Consider the following 23,439-nt stretch of genomic DNA (forward strand, 5'->3'; position numbering starts at 1 on the left):
ACAACCTATGCGGTGCTGGAAAGCAGGGGACAGCATCATGCCCCACTCCCTTCACTGCTCTCAGCCACCCGCTCCTGCTGCCTCCTGTGAGCTGGCTCTGGCCCCTGCCTGGTCCCCAGCAAGTACATCCAACTCACTAAAGACAAACTCAGCAGAAGAATGCCTATCTGACAGGTCAGACACTTGACCTGGATTACCTTGCAATTAGATACAAGCACCAGTGCTAGGGCTGGGTTGGCAGTGCACCAATAGGGAGAGGGGGGAGAAAACCTCCCCCTTTCAACAGGGATGTGCTGTGAAATCAGCTCAGCCAAACAGTGAAACTGTACTCTAGGACACTCACCAGCTGCATGGCGTTTTAAAAGGTCATTAAGCGACAGAGGGAAGGTGCCTTCCAAAAAAAGGGCTGCATTTAAAAAAGCCTACTCAAGAGAACTAGGACTTAAGGGGGGAGGGGAGGAAAGATGGAATGAGCAACAACAGGATTTGTATAAAAGTACTGGTTCCTCTGGGAGATGCTCTTATAAAGTGTTCGCTATATAAACAGAAATAAGTGATATTACCAAAGTCTGCAGAAACTAGAAGTGTGCTACAGTTGAGAGTTAGAAAAAATCTGAGAGAAAACACAATTAATGTGATGGTCCTTAGATTCCTCCTTAAATGGGAAACACTACCAAACTCACACCTTTTGAAGGCTAAATGGAAGAACTGGAAATAATAAAAAAAGAAAAAAGTACTGGGTATAGCAGGGAGGAGAAGGCAAGGAAAGGCTCTTCTGTTACCTAGACACAATTGCCAAATAAGCACACATGGTACTGACAGATCAATGAGTTCGAAGGTTTGATGGGCTAAGTTTGGTTATCATGATAGCCATCTCCCTAGTTATTGCTTCTGATATAACTGGACTAACATGCAACAACCTCTTGAAAGCTTGGTTGTACCATCCAACCTGCAGGTTTAGAGTGTATTTTCATGGTAAGGAAGCAGAATCAACATGGTCTTCAAAGAGAAGCTAGCAGACTACTCATGAACAAAAATGCTGAACAGTAATCAAACAGGAGAGTTAGACAGAGGTATATTCCTGACAAAAGCTGTTTCATACATTTTGTTATGATCTGGATTCATTTGTGAATTGGGGACACCAACCTGGCTGATTCTTCCTAATGTGAAATGACATATATGTGGATAAAATTAAACTTGATAAAGTTACTACAGATAGCAAGGACTATTTCTGTGCATGTGCAGAGCAGCTGAAGAGGGAGTTACAATCTTAAGCATTTAGTTGCCTCAATTAACAACCATTTCACTTTCAACATAAAAAATGTATTCTGAGCTCTAAACTCTCAGACCTTATAAATTCAGATGTTGTATTTCAGTTAATAGCACAATTCATATACCTGGGCATCACATTACTTGACACAGGATTATGACCCTGACCTCCTTTTGAAGATACACATTGAATTTACTTTAACTGAAACATTGTATCTGCAAATGTTTGTATTACTCAAAATATAAAGAGAAGAAAACCCCACACAAGGTAAACACAACTGACATTTTAAAATGCATTTTTATAAATTTTTAATTCCTTCACTTGATCACGTTAGAGACTTAAATGGAAATATACTTACTGCTCTTTTCCTGGAACAACCTGTAATCCAAGGCACAGTAAGGTTTCCTGAAATCTGTAGAGGGAAAGGAGGAAACAGAACAGAAAACAACAGCAGCTTAGGTCGCTATGATAGCTAGTACTGAACAGCTTTCACAAGAGTTCAATATTGTGCATTCAATTCTGGTAAGAAAGTCTTTGAAACAGGTTAAGATTTAAAAGCAAAGCAACGTCACGCTTAGCCTTACTGTTGTAAAGTTAAAAACAAAACATGGTTTCTTTGGGTGAAGGTAAGGTAACATGATGGCAACTTAGGTGTTTCTGTGGTTTTGCTATCTCAAAACTTGTATTTCAGAACACAAATTTTCACTTGCTATCTGTCACAAAACTGGTAAAATTAAGCAGACTGAGACAAGGGCCAAAGTCTGACAGAACAGCCGTCACATATTTTTCCAATTACATCAGTTAAACTTTCAGAAAAAAACACCATCACATTAGTGACTGAGCTATTCAATGTCAGACATTAAGGATTTGCATATTAGCAGAAAAACTAGGGCCATCAGGTTGGAGAAGGAAGAGGAGGGGATGTGAAGGCACAGGTTAGCTGCCTTGATTCCCATTGCTTCTCCATCATTCCCAGAGGTCAGACTTTATCAAATAATAATCCTGGACTGTTTTCCCTGGCCATCGGAAATATGTCATATCCTGGAATATTTTAGGCTTATTTAGGATTCCACGTTCATCTTCTGCTGTAGACAAGCAAGGCTTGAGAGACTAAACATAGCTCTTGAGAGATTAATCAATTTCAAGTCATTACACACCCTATACACGTGAGGAAGAAAAATCTATGCACTTCTGCTGACTGTATCAAACTACGCTAATAGTTTTTGTATTTGCGAATTGCTCTACTAATGAATCTTGCAGCATGAGCATAACCAAATATAGAATACTTGCACAGTTTGTCTAGTGTACAAATACATAAAATACTCCTAATCTTCAAGCTTTTAGCTGGAAGCACTTGAAGGTTACCTAAGGTCAGACACTTTCTCATTACAGCACAAGGCAAGTTGAGGGGGGCTAGAAATTAACACCTTCCCCTCCTAAGGTCAAGTCTACATCAGCTTTTGTGTCTAAAATACTAATGTCTTAGTTGCACACAAACATTCTAGAAATTCTGTATAAGCAAGTCATGTCTATTACAATTCTATATGCCACACAACAGCTTCACATCACAGAATACGCTGTGGTTGTGTCCTCAGTATCCACCCAGATGACTTCTCTGAAGTGGGGCTACAGAAAAAAAGTGCTTTTCTATGCGAATAAAGCAATCAGTCTGCAGAGCATTAACCATTACTTGGAAGACAAACGCACACAAGTTCTGACAGATATGACGTCAAGTACAATCAAGTTTATATTGAGATAAATACTTGAAAGACCATGCATGCGAGTATTCCAACCGGCTCTATGAAAAGGCACAAGAGTTGGGGCTTTTTATTTGGGCGGGAGTGCGGTGGAATTATTTTTTGACTGAGATGGATAGTTATTCTGCATCCACAGGTGTATCTCCAGTCCTAGTCTAACTGGGACAGCTACTGTGAGCTGCAAAAATGACAACATGAAATGCTTATTTCATAAATGGAAACTGTGGCAGGTGCTAGAGAAAATTCAAAGGCACTGCAACACTTGTGTATTGCCTATGCTGTACTTTAAAGTGGTTACAGTACATAAGGTCCCTGCATATTTTTTTCCCAATTCACCCATAAATTTACTGTCCCAAATTCAGTGGACTGGAACAAACCAAGAGCCCCAATCCAGTCCTGGCTGCTGTGTACCCCAGCATTACTTGGGGCCATATGCAGTGTTTGTGCAGCCTGGGCACAGCTGCTGTCCTCCCCAGAGCCCCACAGGTTCTCCCCACTCATGCAGCTGGAACTATTTCATCACAGAAATAAGGTGGAGGAACTCCTGTGACAAAGGTAACTCTGCGTCTGTTACAAGAATGAGCGTCAGGAAACACTTTGTTCAAGTTTCTTCAGGGAAGATCATGTTGCTTGCCCTAACAAAAAGCTGTGCTGCCCAAACTTAACAAAAAGTCTTCCTCTTGTCTTCAGAAGTATCTAAGGAAGTAAACAAATCACTTTGACACATTAAAAAAAAAAAAAAAAAAAAGAAAAGTAAAACATTTGAGTCCCATTTCCTTGAATAAAGCAAGCTTGCAGCTCATTCATATAAAGCATCATTCTTAAAGTTAACCTTTAAAATAAATAAATAAATATTGTATCTATATCCTGTTCTGATGCACTGGCTGCAAGGCTCAGGATTTTCCCTTGAAGACAGGGCTAAATTAGTTAAACACGCTTCAGTGTGTATAAAAAATTAATTAAAATATACATACTTTCAACAGTATTTTTGTCCCTTAGCTTTGGGGGAGGGAGCCAAGACTAAATCATGATTCAGCCTTTACGATCAGCAAGAATAGCCTCCCTAGTTCAATATGTTTAAAGCCACACTAAGAAAAGTAAGTAGGTTGAACAATTTGTTTACTGAAACTGCTCAGGCATTAAAATTGATCACTTTATTAGATTTACTCTTAAGTTACACTAATATGAATTTGATTAATTGAACCAGTAAGGAAGCTATAACTAATTGCTAATTAGATACCCCACCAATATACGACAGTAATTACTTCATCAAAACACAAATCACACAGTCCTGACTTTGAAGAAGCATCTGCTTGGATGTTTAACTACTCCAATAATCATGTAGCTCAGGTTTAATCTGTTTTTAAATTTCCCTAAGTTTAAGGATTTTCATTCCTATGCGGATGGATAAATTAGCTAAACACAGGCAATAAAATTAACTGAAACTGACTACATAGAAGGGAAGTGCCATCCTGAATAAATCTGACAGAATTCAAACAGCACCTTTTACAAAATCGATGCCCATGGAAGTTTCATATATAAATAAGCTTAAGCTATAAGGGGAGCGTCTACATGAAATAGCAGTCATACTGGACGTAATTTTAAGGGAGAACTTGGAGGAGGGGGTTAAACTATGCAAAACTGATGATTCTGACGGAATATGTTATACATTATCAGCCTAGTGGGGTACACTTTGTTACATGTGACTTTGAAGGCAGTAGGTGACATTTTCTGGTCAACATGATAAATGAGTGTTAGCGATGTCACTGTCATACACTAACACCTCTTAACATACAGAACTTAGTTTTGCATTGTTCTGGAGCATGCTAAAAACTCTCAGCAAGGAACACAGTCATCTGAAGAAATCAGCATCATTGTTTCTTCAACATACTGCGGCATCTGGCCAGGCTATAGGACACTATTCCTCTGCAGCTTCATGACACTACATGCCCTGACCCCACAGCTTTTGCCCTCCCTTGTAAATTCTCTAATACTGAAGAATGCCATCTCAGAGGTTCACAGCACACATGCTTAGAGGTGAATTAAAAGCAATCTGCCCAGTTTTAAGACTGTGGAAGAGCAAGGGATACCAGGGGAAACAGGAGCTCCCCCAATCCAAGATGCATTCCTAAATCCACAGAACAGGGTCTCTGACAGACAGGCATGGAAATCAAACGGGTTACAGATGAATTCCTCACTTACTGAAAAAATAGGTAGGTTATTATAACAGGGGGAAAAAAAAAAAAAAAAAAAAAAGGAAAAGAACACAACACAACAAAGTTAGAGATCTCCTTTTTCTGATCCGTATCACACCACGTGGACGTATAAAATGTCATCTCCCATGAACTGTTCTAGTTGTTTAAAAAGACTCTGTCCCTACCCCCCCCCCCAAAAAAAAAAAAACACAAATCAAAGTTATTTCAAATTTCATTTTTAAATTCAAATAAGCAGTACCGATGTTTTTTCAGGAGTGAAATAAAGTACCAAGAGCACACAGCTGGAGGTATCAGTAAGTTTCATGAAGTGAAATATATTAAGAAAAATTTCCTTAACTCTATCATATGCACATCTGCAGCTTTGCCAGCCCTTTATTGAACAGATGTGCACTTTTACAGCTTTCTTCCTCCTATGAAACCAGGTAAACGGTATTTAATAAGTTTTATAACTCAGGTAAGGACAGTAATAGCGAATACTGACAGACTGAGAGAATGGACAAAGGGAAAGAACAGCTCATCTGAAGTGCTCAGCTTAGAAAAGACTATAAATAAGAATTGCAGATGTCCCATCTACCACATAGAATCTACTCCAGAGTATATATGCTCCTCAAACCTCTGGTTTACCAAGAAAAGCAATAATTCTGGTGAAAAGCGGCACTTACTTGGACTCAAAAGCTTTCTTTCAAATCCTCATGAGATAGGAACAAGTCAGAAAAAAGAGAAAAAAAAAAACAACACAACAGCTTCACAAAGTATTGTTCCCTATACTAGTAAGTAATGCACAAGAAAAGATGGTATGTTGTTTACATGGTTCACTGTCAGGATAAATTAAAAAGGTAATAACAGGCAAATGCTCAAAGGTAACACACACATAGTATAACATCCTGTCAGTCTTAAGACTTTTATCTCAGTATCTCTAGACTGTGTCATGCCAGACAGCATAAAAATCCATGAAAAAAACATCAATTTGGATGTTTCCTGCATAATTATCTCTCCTCTAGTTATAACAAAAAAGGAAAAATGTGTGCCAGTGTTGTAGCTTCTTCTGAACATCTTTTAGTTCCTCAGTTATCTGCACTCGATTTTCCCCTCTCAGTATCACTGAAGGCACTCTATTACAGGATGAGGAAATAACGGGATTGAATGTAAAACCAATATTTTAATTAGATGCTGTGGGAGAGGAAGAGTATTTGCTCACTTAGTGTCTCCTATCATTTTAGCTACCTCACAGGAGATCCTAATCCCTATCAGAAAACAGGTCCAAGAGATTGGAAACTGCATAAGGGGCACAGGCAGCGCTGATGGAAGAGCTAATCCAAGCTGACATTAATAAGGGCAAGCAACTGTACAGCACACAAGTGATAGCATGATCCCCTCTTCTGCCCTGTGTCACATGCGAAGTGTGCCTCCGAGGAAGAACCCAGGGTATCGCTGTGACATGCGCTGCTGAGCCACGTCACGACAACACAGACTTAAGCATGCATCAGCAGTCGTAGGTATGACTCTCCTGTAACCAAAGTTTATCTATTGAATCTATGAAGCCCACACCAATCTTTAATATACAGCTACACCCTGAAGCCACGGGCACAGCTATACAGATAAGTGTGCTACCATAGCCCTACCTGCACTTCTGTTTACAAAGGAATTATCTCTACTGAAAGATGTAAATGGAGCACAGCCTGCAGAAAGGCAAACCTGTCACTTACAAGATACCAACTTTCACAGAAAATAGTACTTATCTATAACCTCGTCTTCAAGGTTTGAAGACAAAGATAAATTGACAGATTACCTGGTAATTATTTTGGTTTTGTGACAGCCTCAGTTGACTTGAAGATGTAAAATGAGGAGAAAAGGTACTTCTTGATGGATTAGCACTGTTATATAATGTACTGGATGCTGTATGTAATGAGGTCCGTGCTGGCAAGTGGTAGTCTCTGTTATGATACAGAATATTGTCAGGCACGTCCCTGGCATTCACCATCTGTGAACTACAGCTCACATTTCTTCCTGGCCCAGACAAGGCTGCGCTTTGGTTCTCTACTCGAACAGAACTGCTGCTTTCACAGTATCTCGAATAGCTTTGTATTTGTGCTCCCATGGATGCCAGTTCTTCTTCTCTAGCATATTCGTCATCCACGTCTCCAGTTTCCATTGCGATGGACAGACAGCTGCCTTCCACTGAGCAATGCTTCTGCACGGCGCTTCCTCCTACAATTCTTTGAGGTTGATCTGTAACTGCCAGAGAAAACACTTCGCGGATTTCCAGGTTTTGTGTGCTACAAGAAGGGTCCCTGGTATTAGCCCTTTGTCCAGGGGGCACATGCGATGCGAGAGCTGCATGTTCCGGTTTTTGTAACCTTTGACATCCCACGGGTTCAGCTTTACAGGGTCTGTGGCATATCATGGGTTTCTGAGGTAACACCAACTCTGCAGTCTGGACTGATGAACCACCATAGCTTTTTTTAGTGTGAGTGTATATGGAGTTCGCAGAATTCAATACACTTGTTTGCCTAGATAAAATAATAGTCTTCTCCCCTACTAATAGGGAAGCATTTTTACAATGGGGTACTTGTCGTCCTATAGGGATGTGCTGCTGCTGAAACTCTGTATCGCTTTTTCCTGGCAGTCGTGGAATAGAGGTTTTATGTATTTCTGCCATTGAAGCATTTGTCTGTTTGCTGGATCCTTGCCTACCGGATGAACTAGCAGGACTGTATATACCAGTAACTATTACATCGTTATTAGAAGAGGTCCAAGAAGACTGCTGACTTTGGGATCGAGCAATATTTACCACATTTCTAACTGCTGCTTCTGGAGGTACTGAGGGAGTAGTAGAGACAGTCCCTGGGGGAGTGCCTCCAGATTCTACAGCACTCTTGCTGCTCATCTTCCTTCGTTTATTGCCAACCCACGTCTGCAAACAACAAACAACAACAACAAATACAAAACAAAGCATTAAATAAGCAGAAAAATTAGGCAATTTCATTTTTAAGCAGATCTGATGAAATGTTAAGTGTTCAAGTTGAGACCTAAGTTTACAAATATGTAAATCATTTACTGATTATGCAGCATCTGAACAATACAGGGTGAAAATCCATGCCTCTCATGCTTGGGATTCATACACTAATACACATGAGAACCCCAGTCTCAATTCCAAAGCCCCAGTTTCTCAAAAATCCTGACACTGGATCATGCCCCCTGTCCTGAAGTTACCCTTAAGATTTATTTCACTGATACAGCTGTGACTAATTCCCCTAAAGTTAAGTTTTTAATATTTAGCACCTGGGGATGCAGAACCATCATTGAGGTATGTAGCTAAACTTTTGTAACCAAATAACTGAGAGATACGACCTTCAAAACTGCCTTGAACAGAAACTGCCAATTCTTGAATTTAGATGAGAGGAAGAAAAAGAACTCTCTCTTACACAACTACAAAGTGATTTTGTGAAGTATTTAGACCTATGAGCTAATTCCTTCTCTGCCAGCTGCACAAATCAAGATCTGATGTCAAAATCTGCTTTTGAAATACACCAATAGACAAGATTAGGACTACTGGGATTAGATTCCAACAGAAATTTGCTATTAAGGACATTTCTGAAAGTGACAATGACAGTATGTGGTTCTGTGTAAAAGATAGCAGAGGAAAAATATTTTAAAAATGCAGGTGGTATGGCAGTTGTGTACAGGTTAAAATGTACTGCTGTTTTAAATACAAAGCCTGTCCCTGAAAGTAACACATTAAGAGATAGCTAAAAGAACTGAAGGGGAAACATTAACATAAGTATTTCAAGATAAAGAGAGCATTAGCTGGTGGAAACATCAGCTCTAACACTGGAAGCATATGCATCACCTAACTATTCCTGGCAATTTTCACGATCAGAGAGACAAGACTTGCACAATTCTTTTACCACAGTACGTCTCTACTGAATGTGAGGGCATAAGTGAGCAGGATACAAGTGCCAAAGAATGAAAAATAAGCTTTTGCATCTGCATTTGCTGGTTATGAAAAGGATCAGATACGCATATACAGATAGGGTGAAACAGTTTTCTGCACCACTCTGGATATCATTTGCTACACCTAAAACCAAACCAAAGCAAGATCTCAACATTCAGCAACCCAAACCAGATGATTAATCAATAAACTCCCTCACCCCATAACAAGCAAACTGCACCAAGTACCTATCTTGGGTTTCCATCTCATCACATGAAAGGAGGAAAGCTTTCTTCACATACCGATACCTGCTAAGGAAGTAAACAGATTTTTCTACAGGAAAATATGCATCACTGCCATACAGAAGTATGCTGAAGTTTCCATTCCATTCTACTCATTTTTGTTGTCAAATTCTACAAAACGCCTAATTTGAGGCATGATATGTTGCATGCAGTAAAATCTCAGTTATTAGTGATAAAATTTTTCTTCTCAAAAGCAAGTTTAAATACAGAAATTACAGCCACAGATCTCAAGTTACTTTATTGCATAAAACAATTTTAGAAGATAAAATTTATTTTTAGTAATTTCTGCTCAGTCAGTAAACTTTCAAAATAGAAATTATTATTAAATAGAGACACTGCAAATTTTGGACCAGGAAAAGATATTTCACCCCCAAATTTTCCAACTGTGTAGAACTAAAACCTGAAGATTTTCCTCAGTGAAAATCAGACTTGGAAAACTTTTGCGTTTATCAAGTCACATTGCTCACATTTCATGTGAAGTTTTCCTGAAAAAAAATGCAAATAACTTACTAGCACTTGGGATTAAAGTACATTTTCATGAGACAGCACAAGTCAGATTTGCTACTGCTGAAAGAACCTCATTCTCCTGACAATGTCCCCCAGTTTCTTACTCCTACCATTTATCCAAAAGCACCCACCTGAAGGATCAGTGAGTGCAACTCTCCCAAAAGGCTTAAAAACTGAATTGGAAAAAAAAAACAAACAAACAAAAAAAAAAGAACAAAAGTTTTGGTAAGGTTAGAAAATTTAACTGGGTTACTCTGAAACTGAATAAATGCAAGAGATGATCAGCACAAGGCAGAAGGAATTACATAGCTGGGAGAAGGAAAAGAGTACAAAACTCCCCATTTTTAGTACTGTGAGACATTAGTACTGAGAAGAACTATGTAAAACTATACCCTTAGACTGAAAGGGAAGCTCCACATTGTTACTAGCTTGATGATCATGGTATTAATTTGGGATGTGACAAAGGAGTCATTAAGTAAAAAATATCCTAAGAAAAGGGACATGAATCTTTGTTTCAATCAAGTTACCCAATAAGAAAGTTTCAGGAGCACTTCCACCAACACTGGAAGCATTACTGAAATTCTTAACTCTTGTTTAGAAGGAAGAGAAGCTCCAAGAAGAGATGATACATCAAAATTCCAGCTGTTAAGAAAACTACCCAGATTTTAAAAGACCTTGATTTTACATTCCCAGTTTGAATTAGGCAGAGCTGGAATTTCAGACTGTCCCAAAATCCAGATACACACCACAGAGGAACTGACAGTGCCTCCTGGCCATTAGTTTTGACCAGAAGGTCCATCCTAAATCTGAAAATAGTGTCCTGAGGAAATCTTTCAAGAGGGCTAAAATAATAACAAAGCTGTAACTCTTCTGATATCTGCTGTTATACTATGGGGATATCCCCACACCACCTCCCTGATCACTGCTCCCAGCACTCAGTGATCCTGTGAAAACCTGACTCGGAGAACTCTTGCATTTTATCAAGTCACACTGCTCACACTTTAAGTTAAAAAAAAAAAAAAAAAAAAATCAGCCAGCAGAAATGTGCTAATATTAATGAATGAAGCCATGCCATTCAAACCTGACATAGCTAGAATATCTCTCTATTAAATTTGAAGAGGGCCAGGGTTTTTTCCCAGGAGTAACTCTACCACATTTCCTAATTTTGAAAAGGACAACATATTTTAATGTATTGCAGTAATAAAATCTGTAGAGGTTTACCTCAAATCATAAATAGGAGTTTTCTTTTTTCCAACCCAGCTCAAGACTGGAAAGACTGAATGTAGTTCTATGGGACAAGGCTATCAAAATCCTGATTTGGGGAAAGAATCTATTAATAGAGTTATGACATTTGATTTGTAACAGTTACATTTAGGGAATTCATGTTCCTATTATAATCATATCTGCAGATGCCAGCTGCAACCTAAGTATCGTTTTGCCAAATAGTGTGAAAAGAAGTACTAATCTCTGTCCAGGAGTTTTAGAGGAAAAAGAAAAGAAGAAAGGCCAGGATTAGGAAAGGCAGAAAGGAAGGGCGTAAAGAAGAGAAAGGTAAACTAATGCAAAAATATGACAAATGCAGGACAAATGCAGTTTCTGTTGCACTTCACAAGTAGAAACAAAGTTTAAGTATGGCAAATAAAGGCTCAGTAAGGGAAGAAAACTAAAGGAAAAAGGCCATGATACATTATTTCAATAAGGGAAACAGGGAGGGACAGGGAAATATGAAGACGGGGAGTGAATGAGGATTCCAAGTAGAGGAGAGACTGGCTGCCTCAGACTCTAGGTCCTTCAATCAGAATAAAAATAGAAAAACAGGCCCTGACTGCATCATCAGCATCCAGATTACTGTTACAACTGTTTGTCTGTTCCAGGAAGTCTGAATTGCTGGCTGACTTTCAGAACTTCCCACCACCTAGAACTGAGAAAGTAAGTTTTAGTACTTCCAGAGTATTTTGAGGGAGGGGAATCCAAGTAACAATTAGGGAGTAGGAGGGGTTGTCCTTGTCAATATACAACCGGTACACCATTTAAAAAAACAACAAAAAAAAAACCAAACCAAAACCCCTAGACTGGTCTTACTTCTTCCTCTTCAGTGTTCAGTGTTGCAGCAAATCCTGATAGTTCCACTACCATTGTTATTTTTTCAGCTTCATGATTTCTATTTCTGCTCTGAGACAACAGCCATTTTGTTGTCTAGTGTTTCACAAAGGGATTATTATTTCCCTTCCCACAGAATTCATAGACTTTGGAAGAGCCCCTGTTAGCACTACTTCTTTTATAAGAAAAGAATGTACTCACTGTAAATAACCACGAGGGATCACAATATTTATGATTGTGACATGGAATACAAGTGTGAGAGTGTGTCAAAAAAAATGCTTCCACAATTATTCCCCCAAATACATTAGGTTATAGAAATTTGTTTAACTTAAGAATTGTTTCCTAACAACATGACCTTTCTTTGATAGAATACATTGCACAAGGTTTCTATAGGGTAAACTAATTTGCAATTTAATAAACAAAAAAATAAAACCAAAACCCAAATTAAAACACCATCAACAAAAGACAAACAACAACCAAAAAAATCCAAAACAAACAAAACAAAAAAATCACTCCTTGTGCAATCCAGGCCCCTGTTAAATACAACAATCGTGAAGACATTTCAGCGAAAACAAACAGGTTCACTGGATAAAAATGAACATGTCACACATGCATACTGAAGTCTGATTTAAGACAAGTATGAAGTTAGACTCCAGTCCTCCACAGATATTTTATGTAAAGAAATGAATGTGTATAACTTTTAACATACAAATTTGGAAGGCCTCAGTACTTACCCTGACTACACTGAAGTCCAGTTTAGTTTCTTGTGCACACTGTAATATGAGCTGAAAGCAATTTTTACTTTGATTTGTCATTCCATTTTCATAATAACGCTGTAATATCCTTTGTTGTTCTACAGTAAATACAGAACGCAGATTCATCTAAAAATAAAAGAAGATACTCTGAAAGTTGGAATAAAAACTGTAATACTTGCAGAATGTACAGGCTCTCATTTACGCTTGCTGTGATAACGTTAAGTGTTGACACGTTTTCTTTACAGAGTCCTGTACCAACACTTTTACTTACTTCCAATAAAAACCTGTTACAGTTAGCATTAGTGATTCCTTTGTGATAAACTCAAGTTGAACAGGTGAACTACATGTTTGGAACAACACTGACAGCCTTTCATAAATAAATAAATGCTACATTGTGTTGCTAAGTCCAAGAGCCTTTGGTTTCAAAGAAAAAGTGTCTTCCTTAAAAAAAAAAAAAAAAAAAAAAAGCAAGCATTAGGCAAAACAGTAACACCAGCAGCTCCAACAATATTGGCAGGTCTGTTCTTCCCCACTCCCCCCTGTCCACCTTGCACCCCACCCCCTACCACATCCCCACCCCCCTTCCCCCCAAAAAAAGAAGAAAAGAAGAGACAAAATCTGAGAGAAAGTAAAGGTGACTGTTTGTCACCCGTAAAGTTTCCACTGTCTCCAACTTCAGCAAATCCTTTGCCCCTTCATGGCTGGCCATGCTACTCCTGCTGTGTCAGCATCAGCACTTCCCAGCTGCAGTCAGGAAGATCAACAACTAGAACTGAACACCAACTCAGGGAAAAAAAACCAAAGAGAAGGGCTTTAGGCAATTCTGGTCCAGCCCACTGCAGTGCTAATACTCTAATATTAATTAACACGAAGGAGGGACCACACAAATCACAGCCTGCATTTAGAAAGGTTCAAGCTACTGTGAAATTTTACCCTGAGGCTATAAATCAGGCTTTTTAAGAACACTTAAGGGGTGTTTTACAGGGGTCTAAGCCAATGCTGACTACAGGACCTCAGGATGTGTTCCTGCCCCTTCGCTTTGTCCGAAACAGTGCTGAGTTTTTCAGCATGCTCAACCAGAATGAAGAGACCCATGCTCCTCCCAGGCTAACAGCAACCCTTCCTTCAAGTCTTGCCTTCAGCCTGCTGAGCCAGCTCAGCACCGGGTCCCCCCATGAGAGAGCTTCGCTGCGTGGGGACAGGGCAGGCAGGGACCAGGCAGGCAGGCCCCCGGGCCCCTGCCAGGCCCACGCACTCCTGACGGCGTGGCCTTCATGGCGAGCAGCACTGCCCCACGGCAGACCACGGGACAGACCCCTCACCGCATCCCCGCCAGGGCCGTGCCCCTGCCAGGCTCAGCACAGTGCTGTATCAGCCCATGGCAGAGGCAGGAGGTGGCCAGGGACGAAACAGCCTCGTCTGCAGCAGTTGGGGGAACATATTAAGCCAGACACAGCGTTGTTACGCGTGAAAATCCATGCCTTAGCTTGGAAAAGGCAAACAGCTGAATATTATCAACTACAGAACAGACTCCCTAATGGAAAACTGAAGCCTTATGCTCTTGTTATATGGTCTATACAGGCAAATAATATAATCCTCTGGTTATATGTAAGAAAAGAAGAGCCCCATCATCACAGGATTTCTAGAACACGGCCTGTATTTGTCCCAAACGGGAGGCTGCCAGCTGAGACACTGCAAGCACTGGCCAGAACAACCTGCACCTGATTTTGCGTCTCTGAAGGCAGAGTCACCAGCCACAAGTTATTTTTAATACTTTAAGTATATGTATCAAAATAATGCAGAACAAACTAAAGAATAAGAAATCGTACTATCATTTTGTAGGAAAATAAAGAGGATGAGGGAACCCTTCGTAGCTACCAGGCTTTTAGCTATGACAGAGCTTTGACTTCAGAGTCTACTTTCCTCTATTTGTCAACATACAATAGAAAAATCATTAACTGCCAATTTGTAAAAATTACTTTTTTTTTTTTTCTCATTAATACTTAAAACAGAAGATGACTTTTCAATCCCATTTTAACCTCTGTTCCCGATTCCTATTTACCACCTCAGTCTAGTGCATTATCAAACACAGCACTACAAGTCAGGCTTTGCCCAAGTTATGCCTCCGCCAGAACACATATTCAGTCAGTCAGAGCTGGACAAAGGACACTCTTGCTCTGAATAATCCGCTATTTAAAGAGATTTATAGCAAGCAACAGATAAGACAATTATTAGCCCATTAGCAAATCAATAAAGTTCATAAAAATCTACTTTATAAAGTTAAGGACTGTCTTCAGATCTCCCATGTGGATATACATGATGATACAGCCACCAACCGATTTCTGTTATTTTTAAAGAATACGTAAGAGTTAATTTTGTGATTCTTTTTCCTCCTACACGATTGACAGGACCCCGCTTACACTCCTGTGTCTACTACTGTTTAGGTACCAGTGGTCTTTTTTTATTTAGCTGAGATCAGTTCCGGCAAATGACCTCATCAGAAATAGTTATGAACTTTCTATCTTTCCAAATCCAGATTAAGTCTGCCACCCAATAGCTCCAGCATTTCTATACATATGCTCATCAAAAAGAAGCATGCTTTCCAAATACTTCATCAACTGCCATAAAGACTCCTACAACTGCAAGATAAACTTTTAGAATCAGACCTGATAATCTGCAGGCAAAGATGTGTCTCAAGTCCTTGACACATTTTTTAATTATGTGGATTTCTGTATCCAAAGTCACTTCTGTCTTAAAATACTTTCACTGTTGCAGGTGACATCTGTAGTTTAGATAGTAGTTCTAGATAGTAGTAGATCTAATAGTTCTAGATCTGTCATTTAGTTCTGATGAAATCTCTTGATCTTTGGATAAACCTATATGCATTGCATGACAGACTTCATCTGGCTAAACTCAAGAAGGGTCATGTTCTGGTTTAATAAACAACTAATTTTTGCAATTTATTTTAATCACATGTAATCTACTCCTGCCAACCAAAATACTGGTAAGATACCTTAGTAACTAACTTCTGCCTTGAATGCAGTCAAGTATAGCTGAGAGGATCTGTGCAGAGGCCACCCGAAACTGACTTAAACAGATTGCAGGATGGTACAAACAGGGAGTTATAGAAGCTGTGGCATAACTTGAGTTTACATTCCAACATCTAAACTTTCAAATAAGCAGGTGAGAATTCATTAATGCTTTTTGTGTATTAAATATACTGAATCCTAAGCTAATAGACAGTTCTGTACCATTTCCCACTACCCCACCTATCCACACACATATTTACTAAAACTACAGAAGGGACATTAAAATAGTCTTAAAATATCCTTAGCTATCCTGCTATGTAAATCAACCTTATTCATTCTGCTCTGCCAATTAATTAATCCTTAAAAAAAAAAAAAAAAAAAAAGAAAAAGAAAAAAAAAATCTGCCTTTTACCAGACGCAGCAGAAATTACAGGTAAATTGCAGAATAAACCAGAGCACGCACAGAATGTTCAGCAGGGCAATGCAGGCAGCTACATCTGCCCAACAGAAAATTTGGTTCAAATTCTACTCAAAATATTAAACTCAAAGCAAACTAACCAAACCACTGCATCCACAGGTCCATTACATCCCATAATACTTTGAACTACACTACAGTTGCTTGGTATAACATGGTTATTAACAAGTGGATGTTAAGTTCCAGACAGTGCAAAAACAATAGATAACCTCAACATAGAGCACTAATGCATAGAACAAAGCCCCAACAAACCCATTCTGCCCCCAGGAAGCTGCAGAGTGGTTTTTGCTATTTGGGCTGCCAACTTAGCACAACCTGCTCTGGTCACAGCTGGGCAGGAAACACGACTTCGCATGAAGATCTTAGATTACACAGAACGAGAGAAAGGAAATTAAGAATCATAGTTTCTTTGCTTTTAAACTGCCAACATAATAATTTCTAACTAGATATAAAAGATCACAAGATTACTATTAGTAGTTGAAATAGCAGTAATGACCTCCAAGCGTTCAATCCCAATATTGTAGGACAAAACAATAACTGGCGTACTGATTTCACACTAGTGTGTAGAACATTTTGCAATATTCCTTCTCCTGCAGGTTAACAGCTCTCTGATAGTATGTTATCTGTAAAGTCCAGATGGAAATCAGTTTGCTATCAGCAGTTCTTAAGTGCTTATTTAGAATATCTATGACAGTACCCTGTGTTGAATAAACCAATTACAATGGAAGCTCCATTAGAAAGTCATGAAGTCCAAAGCCATCACATTAATCCATGAAGCACTGCTCTGCATATCCTATCTTCACAGGCAACAAGTTTTGCTCACTTTCCATACCTGTCAGTCCTTGCAATTTATCTAAATTAAGTACACTGAGCATTAAAATACCCATAAGAACATAATGCTACTGTCTCTGAGACAAATGAATACAGTGTATATTCATCAAAGGATTACACTGATCTTTTTTTTTTTTAAGAAGTATTACCTCTTTAGTATCAGTTTTCAAAGTTACACAGAACAAGATACTCATTCTTACATTTTCTTTAATATGGGAAATAATTTAAAAAGTGATGACATTACTAAGCATTAAGGTAACCACATTAGTATCAAGGGAACCAGCAGGTCATACACATTCACAATAGACTCAGTATTATCCAAAACAATCTCAGCAACTTCAAAAGAAATAAACTCCTTTTCCTACTTCGTGTACCTATGAAGCACTCCGGTTTCTTCAGGATTTATCACCTTTGTCTTGAACCTCAGACTCCAAATTAGAAATCCACATGGATTTTTACCACAATTTCATTTTGATCATGACTTGCCAAGCTTAGAAAACATGCATTTGAGCTTTTGGGAAGCCAAGTGTCCAGTTGGTTGGCAACACATTGGCACTGAAAAGAGTTTGTTACAGAAAAGAACTCTGTGAAATGTAATAAAATTCAGGCAAAGCATTATGCAAATTGAAATTCCATGAACGTAAGTTATAGTATTTTTAAGGATTCAACATCTGCCTGCTCTGATAATACAGTAAGATAGTCTTGGCCAAGTATGTTGCTGTCTATGTGACAGTGCAGAGAATAATCTATGACAAAATGAAAAAGACGGTTTCCTGTAAGTACTTCCTTCACCCCTACTATGTGTGCTAGGCCAACTAACCATTCAACTTTCCACTTTGGTGGTCTCCCATTCCTCAACCTTTGGTACACCCATCAGTATTAAGATGTTGTTCTTCATACCCTTTCTAAACTGAATATTAATCTAAAAAAATATCATAGTAGCAGAAGAATCCCTTCACTACACGCAGTGGTTTGGGAGACATAAATGTAGTCCAAGTGCTAAGTCAGGCACTGGGAACACACCAGAGATCCAAGGCTGGAAGGCGATAAGAACAAAGACAGGAACTCTATACCCTTCAGCTTCCCCAAGACTGCTGAATATGAGCCTCACGAAGGACAATCCTACTAACACACCACAACCTGTCACATTGGCTCCTTGCCAGGTGAGATTAAGTTTATTCTAACTGCTAAATGTCTTTAGTCTTCTTTAGCTGCTTGAGCAACTTTTTCCACAGTACCCATCTTCCTCTGCCTTCTGTGGCAAGAGCGAGCACAAGTAGAGATGGGAAAACATGAGAAAACCAAAGACAAGTTTGCTTCTGAAGTAGTAGTGCATTTGCTTCATGACACAGGTACTTAATGTAACAATTATGCCACACAGTTTACTGTAAATGCCTAGTCCTTCCACTCTAGTTACTTTATTCAACATCCAAAATTAAGACTCTCCAGGGAGACTTCATGAAGCCCACAGATGTATTTTTAGAAACTAATGAAAACAACTTAGTGTCAAGGAGTACCACAAAAGAAAGAACAACAATAAGAAAATGGGAATAATGCTAGGAAAAAGGGAAAAAAAAATCAACAGTTACTTAGCTGTTCTATAATGACTACTTGAAAGATCTAGAGGGAAAAAAAAAAGAAAAAGCAGAAAAAAAAAAGCAACATAAGAAGGAAAAAAATATTCTGTGGTCTAAAGTCTGCCTACAATGTATAGCTTTATAGTTTTAGTGCCAAAAAGTCTCTAAATACTAAGACTGCTGAACCAAGTAAACTTACTTACAAGGTAAATCTTTATAGAATACTACATTAATACTAATTATTTTGAAAAATATGAAATAAAACCAATACTTCTTTCATTTCAAACAGTAACAGAAACCAGACTTGGATGTGAAATAAAAAAAATTAATTCACTCAGAGTACAAGCTACCACAAAGTAACTAAGTGTAAAAAACTGTACAGGATAAAACACTACATAACTGTCAGGTATTAACACATAATAATAAACAGGAAAATTTTTCTTTCCCTCCACAGGCCTCCAGTGGTACAAAATAACAAAACTCAGCGCCAATATAAATCTGGGGCAAAACTGCAACCATAATAATAAAGCTACTATCTATATAAATAAACCAAGACTGCAGTAGTGACACTTACTACAGCTTTAGAAACCTGAATTGGACCAGCAACCACCTAATTCACTTTCTGTGCCTGCCAAAAGCTCACAAGTTTTTGTATAGCCCAAATGGAAAGAAAACAACCATCCCACCCACCCAACTTACACACCATGTGTGGACATACTGGATGTACATCAAGCAACAATGTTTAATAATCTTAATTTGTAGGTTACTGCCTCTTTCCTACACAGGCCAAACCAGTTACAACTACAAAACTGTAAATGCAGTAGATTATGCTTATGGTTGGGTAAGTGTAATATACAGGCCAGCTTGTAAAGCTGCTTTTAAATAACAGTGACTCGTAGCACAATTGCTTCCCTCTTCACTAAGTGCAGCATTTGTAATATTGTATTACAGTTCTACCTACACAATTCAGCCCTTTATTAGGGACAAATTAGGCAGCCCTCAGTAACTTAGTAACATAATTACCTATGACCACAACTCTGCAGATTTATGCAGCCCATCCCACTTTATTCATGCAAATGAGACTTCTGACTTCAACTGGATTAGCCACATTTTAAATTAAGCATGTACACAAGCATGTGAGACGTATGTCAGAAAAAAAGGAAGTTAACATCAAAGTGCAATTTTACTCTGAAGATGTGAGCTGCTTCAAGACTTCAGTAGGGAAGACACAGAACTACTTTTGGTTAGTTACATACGACCTTACCTATAATGTCAGAAGCCCTACGCTAACCAGACGCAGCGGGACAGGGTCGGGGATTACTTGTTACTCTCTAGAGCAGGTCAAGCCTGGGGGCAGCAAACGGGCTTTCAGAGGGGACCTCCCCTGGCACCACCATCCCTTCCGAACACCACAGACCGCACAACTTCTTCCTCCTCATTCCCTTCTGAAGGAGTGAGGAATAAAATTTGACAGCAAGAGGACACCCTCTCCAACCGCCACCGCGACCAGGTATGTCTGACACCAAAACAGAGCCAGTATGGCCCTTGAGAGGTATAAGTCCTCAGGGCAAACAAGGCTGGAGCTGTTCCGTGACACTCTCTTGCTGCGGGACACCTCCAGCCCCACTCACGAGTGGGTGCCCACCTGCCGCCGCGTGGACCCCACAAGCCTCGCACCCTGAGGTGGCAGTAAGCCTTCTCCTTACTCTCCCGCCACTGCCCCAGCCCAGCCTGAGGGACCGGCCCCCCCGTCCCCCACACCCGGGGCACCAGTAACAGCTGAGCGCGACTCTCTCCCCCCCGCGCATGCGCCCCGGCCGCCCCGCGGGCCACCGAGGTCTGCAGAGCGCTGCACACGCGCGGTACGGCCGAAGCCGGCGCAGGCGGCACACACCCCCCACCCCCCCGCCCCCGCCCCCGGGCGGCCGCGCGCATGCGCACTGCTCCGGCGGCGGCGGCAGCGGCGGGTGCCTCGCGCCTGCCTCAGCGGCGCCGGCGGGGGCGGCGCAGTGCGCCTGCGCGCCCGAGGTTGGTCTGCGAGCGCGAGCCCGCGCGGCCGCCCTCCCCCACCGCCAGGCCGCCGGCCCAGGGGCATCATCATCACCATCATCATCATCATCACCGCCATCATCACCCTCCTCTTCCTCCTCCTCCTCCCCGCCCGCCGCGCCCCTCCCGGGCGGGGGCCCGGCTGCCCCCTCGGGACTGACTCGCGCCCGCCTGCCGCCCCTGCGCGGCGCGCCGGGCTTACCGTGCTGTGCGGGGCTGGTCCGGGGGGCTCGGGGCTCCGGATTCAGCCGGTTTCGGCTGGGTCGGTCCCGGCGTCACACAATGAAATCAGCGCCTCCGATCATTAATTCTCATCATGATCGTGACGTCAGCGCAGACAGCGGCCAATGGGAGCGTAAGATCAGCGCCGGCCGGGACAGTGCTCGCCCCCGCCCCTCGCCCGGGGGGGCGCGCGCTGCGGGCTGCGCCGGGCCGAGGGGCCGCTGCGGGGAGCGACCGCCTCGGCCACCGCCTCAGCGCCCCGGGCGGCGGGCGGGCGAGAGGAGGCAGCGCCGCGCTGCCCCGCAGCCCCTCAGCGGCGGGGGTCGCCCCTCCGCGCCCGCCGCTCCCTCAGCGCCCTCAGCGCCGGCCTCCCTGACGGCTCCCGGCCTGTCCCCCGGCGCCGGGAGCGGCCCCGCCGCGCCGCCCTCAGCCCGGGGCAGCTCTGCCCCACTGCGGCCCCCCCGGCCCTGCCCTCCCGGAGCTCACCTGCCCCGGGGCGTGGGGCACCCACAGTTCGGCGGCCCGTCCAGCGTCCCCGCCTGTGCGTGGGTGTTGGTGGGTACCGTGGAGATGCCTACAGTGTGCGCGTAAAGCGATACCCGCCTTTTCAGAGAGAAAGAAACAGTGAATAGCCAGCTAAATAAAATTTACCGTGTTTTACAACATTTCTATTGTGCTGCTCCGAGCAGATGAGTAGGTGTGTCTGGTAAAATCTGAAAAGCCCCACAAAGGGATTTCAATTCACGTGAACGTTATGGCAGTCAAGAAATGAACTTTTTATTGCTTGGGGTGAATAACCTTTGGTGTGGGAAGAAAGGAAACGTTGGTCTCCTCAGGTGGGCAGCTCAGGGCTGGTGCCCCCCCGGGGGCCGGACGCCTCACCAGTGCGTGGCTGGGAGCAGTGGCTGCACCAGCACCACAGCACCGATGCGCGCTCCTCACGCTGGGCCATGACGGGGGGCACGCTACCACCAGGTGCATCAATGCCAGCCCTCCTTCGGGCTCGGTTTTCCATCCAAAAGGATACCTAGTCAACAAACAAGCGGGAAGTCCGGTACCGCTCATCCATACTGATGGATTATGCGATAGAAATCATGTAAAGTCATTTATTCGCTCGGCTGTAGGAGCACCAAGAAGCCTGAATTGGATCTGAGGCCTCGTTGTGTTAATTACAATGCCTCTAGATATGTCATGTCCCTATCCTGAATAGTTTACGCTGTCAGTCACAATGCTAAAATATTAAAACAGGCGATTAATTTTGTGCAACAACTTTAATCAGAACTACAGGTAAACGTTTCTGTAGGACTGAAAAGAGTTGCTACTGGTTATTTATAGGCAGGGAGGAGAAAAGCAGTCAACGTGTATGTTTATTTTAAAACTACAGTAAGTTACTTATACTGTTTAAAAAATTAAACACTGATTTCTGATATATTTAACTCTGTTTCTGGCCACCTAAAGGTTTGTCTATGGTTTTCCATGCAGCAGCAAGATAAAATATGTCCTAGAGTGTCCTTTAATAGTTGAGTAGCAGTTCATGTTCTATCCACATTGTAATTACATTTCCTTCACCACTCTGGAACGTCTATCAATCAATTAATAAAGCTTAATCTGAGCCAAAGATCTTAGATTACTTGAATGCTTTCAGTAAAGTGCCAGTCTTTACCTTAGCGTTCCTGCTTTATAAAGGAGAGGACGAACCATGCCAGCTTTCCTCTGGTCATGTACATCTCCAGGTGTAGCTGATGTTGTGAGTTCTGCATACTTCCACCAAATCAGGATAATATACCAGACATACTGATATGATACTTCCTTTGTATCACACCCAGTAACCGTGTGGTGCAGAGGGAACTGGATGAACAAGGTGGGCCACCTGAAGAGGTGGTGTTTTTCTGGGTGGGATCGGTTACCTACTGGCTCAGCTCGCTGATACAACTCTCCTGCTGCTCCACAGTTGCTCGGTCCACCACAAAAAGCCACCATGAGGAATCAGCTGAGGATAGGGAGCGGAGCAGAGGGTATCCCCTCGGGTAGCAGCTCCCAATTATATTGGATTAGATGGAGTAGTAAACACCCTGAATTTAATAACAGGATCTTACACATAGTCCATGTATTAAACCCTAAATCTTGCATTACGCTGCTTCTTCCCCTAGATACATTCCCTTCATCTGTGTGCCACCAACATTCAACTTGTAAAAATTAAATAGAGCACCCATAAAAACCCCACCTACACCACTTTTATAGAAAATTATTGTTTTGGAAATTGCTATGGAATGATTTCAGAGAAATTTGGATGTTTTCTTCTCGCATTATCTAGGGCTTGGGAAACAAAAGTGAGACAGTGTCTCTAAAATCCTTTGAAAAAGATACAGTGGTGTTTGATAAAATACAGCTTATTAAACTCTTTTAAAATGTTGAATA

At 41.4% G+C, this 23,439-nt stretch overlaps 1 protein-coding gene across 5 annotated transcripts in view; it reads right to left on the reverse strand.

Moving 5' to 3' along the window:
* Window positions 1-22,603, reverse strand: part of HDX (highly divergent homeobox) — a 55,525-nt gene extending 32,922 nt beyond the window's left edge. For 3 of the 5 annotated variants that reach the window (XR_006166980.1, XM_042807354.1, XM_042807356.1), the window contains exons 1-4: window positions 21,002-22,603; window positions 12,818-12,964; window positions 7,033-8,157; window positions 1,629-1,682 (exon numbers count right to left, since the gene is read on the reverse strand). Coding sequence is in view for 4 of the 5 variants with exons in the window: in XM_042807354.1 (XP_042663288.1) it covers window positions 1,629-1,682; window positions 7,033-8,157; window positions 12,818-12,964 (1,326 nt within the window). In the remaining variant the exon portion in view is untranslated. Of the gene's footprint in view, window positions 1-1,628; window positions 1,683-7,032; window positions 8,158-9,422; window positions 9,486-12,817; window positions 12,965-21,001 lie in introns of those variants that run through there. The other 2 variants (XM_032982747.2, XM_042807355.1) reach the window with 2 other exon arrangements.
* Between the last annotated feature and the right edge of the window lie 836 nt (window positions 22,604-23,439).

Source organism: Tyto alba, unplaced genomic scaffold (genome assembly GCF_018691265.1).
Source record: "Tyto alba isolate M040663 unplaced genomic scaffold, T.alba_DEE_v4.0 Super-Scaffold_5, whole genome shotgun sequence".
NCBI classification, from domain to species: domain Eukaryota; kingdom Metazoa; phylum Chordata; class Aves; order Strigiformes; family Tytonidae; genus Tyto; species Tyto alba.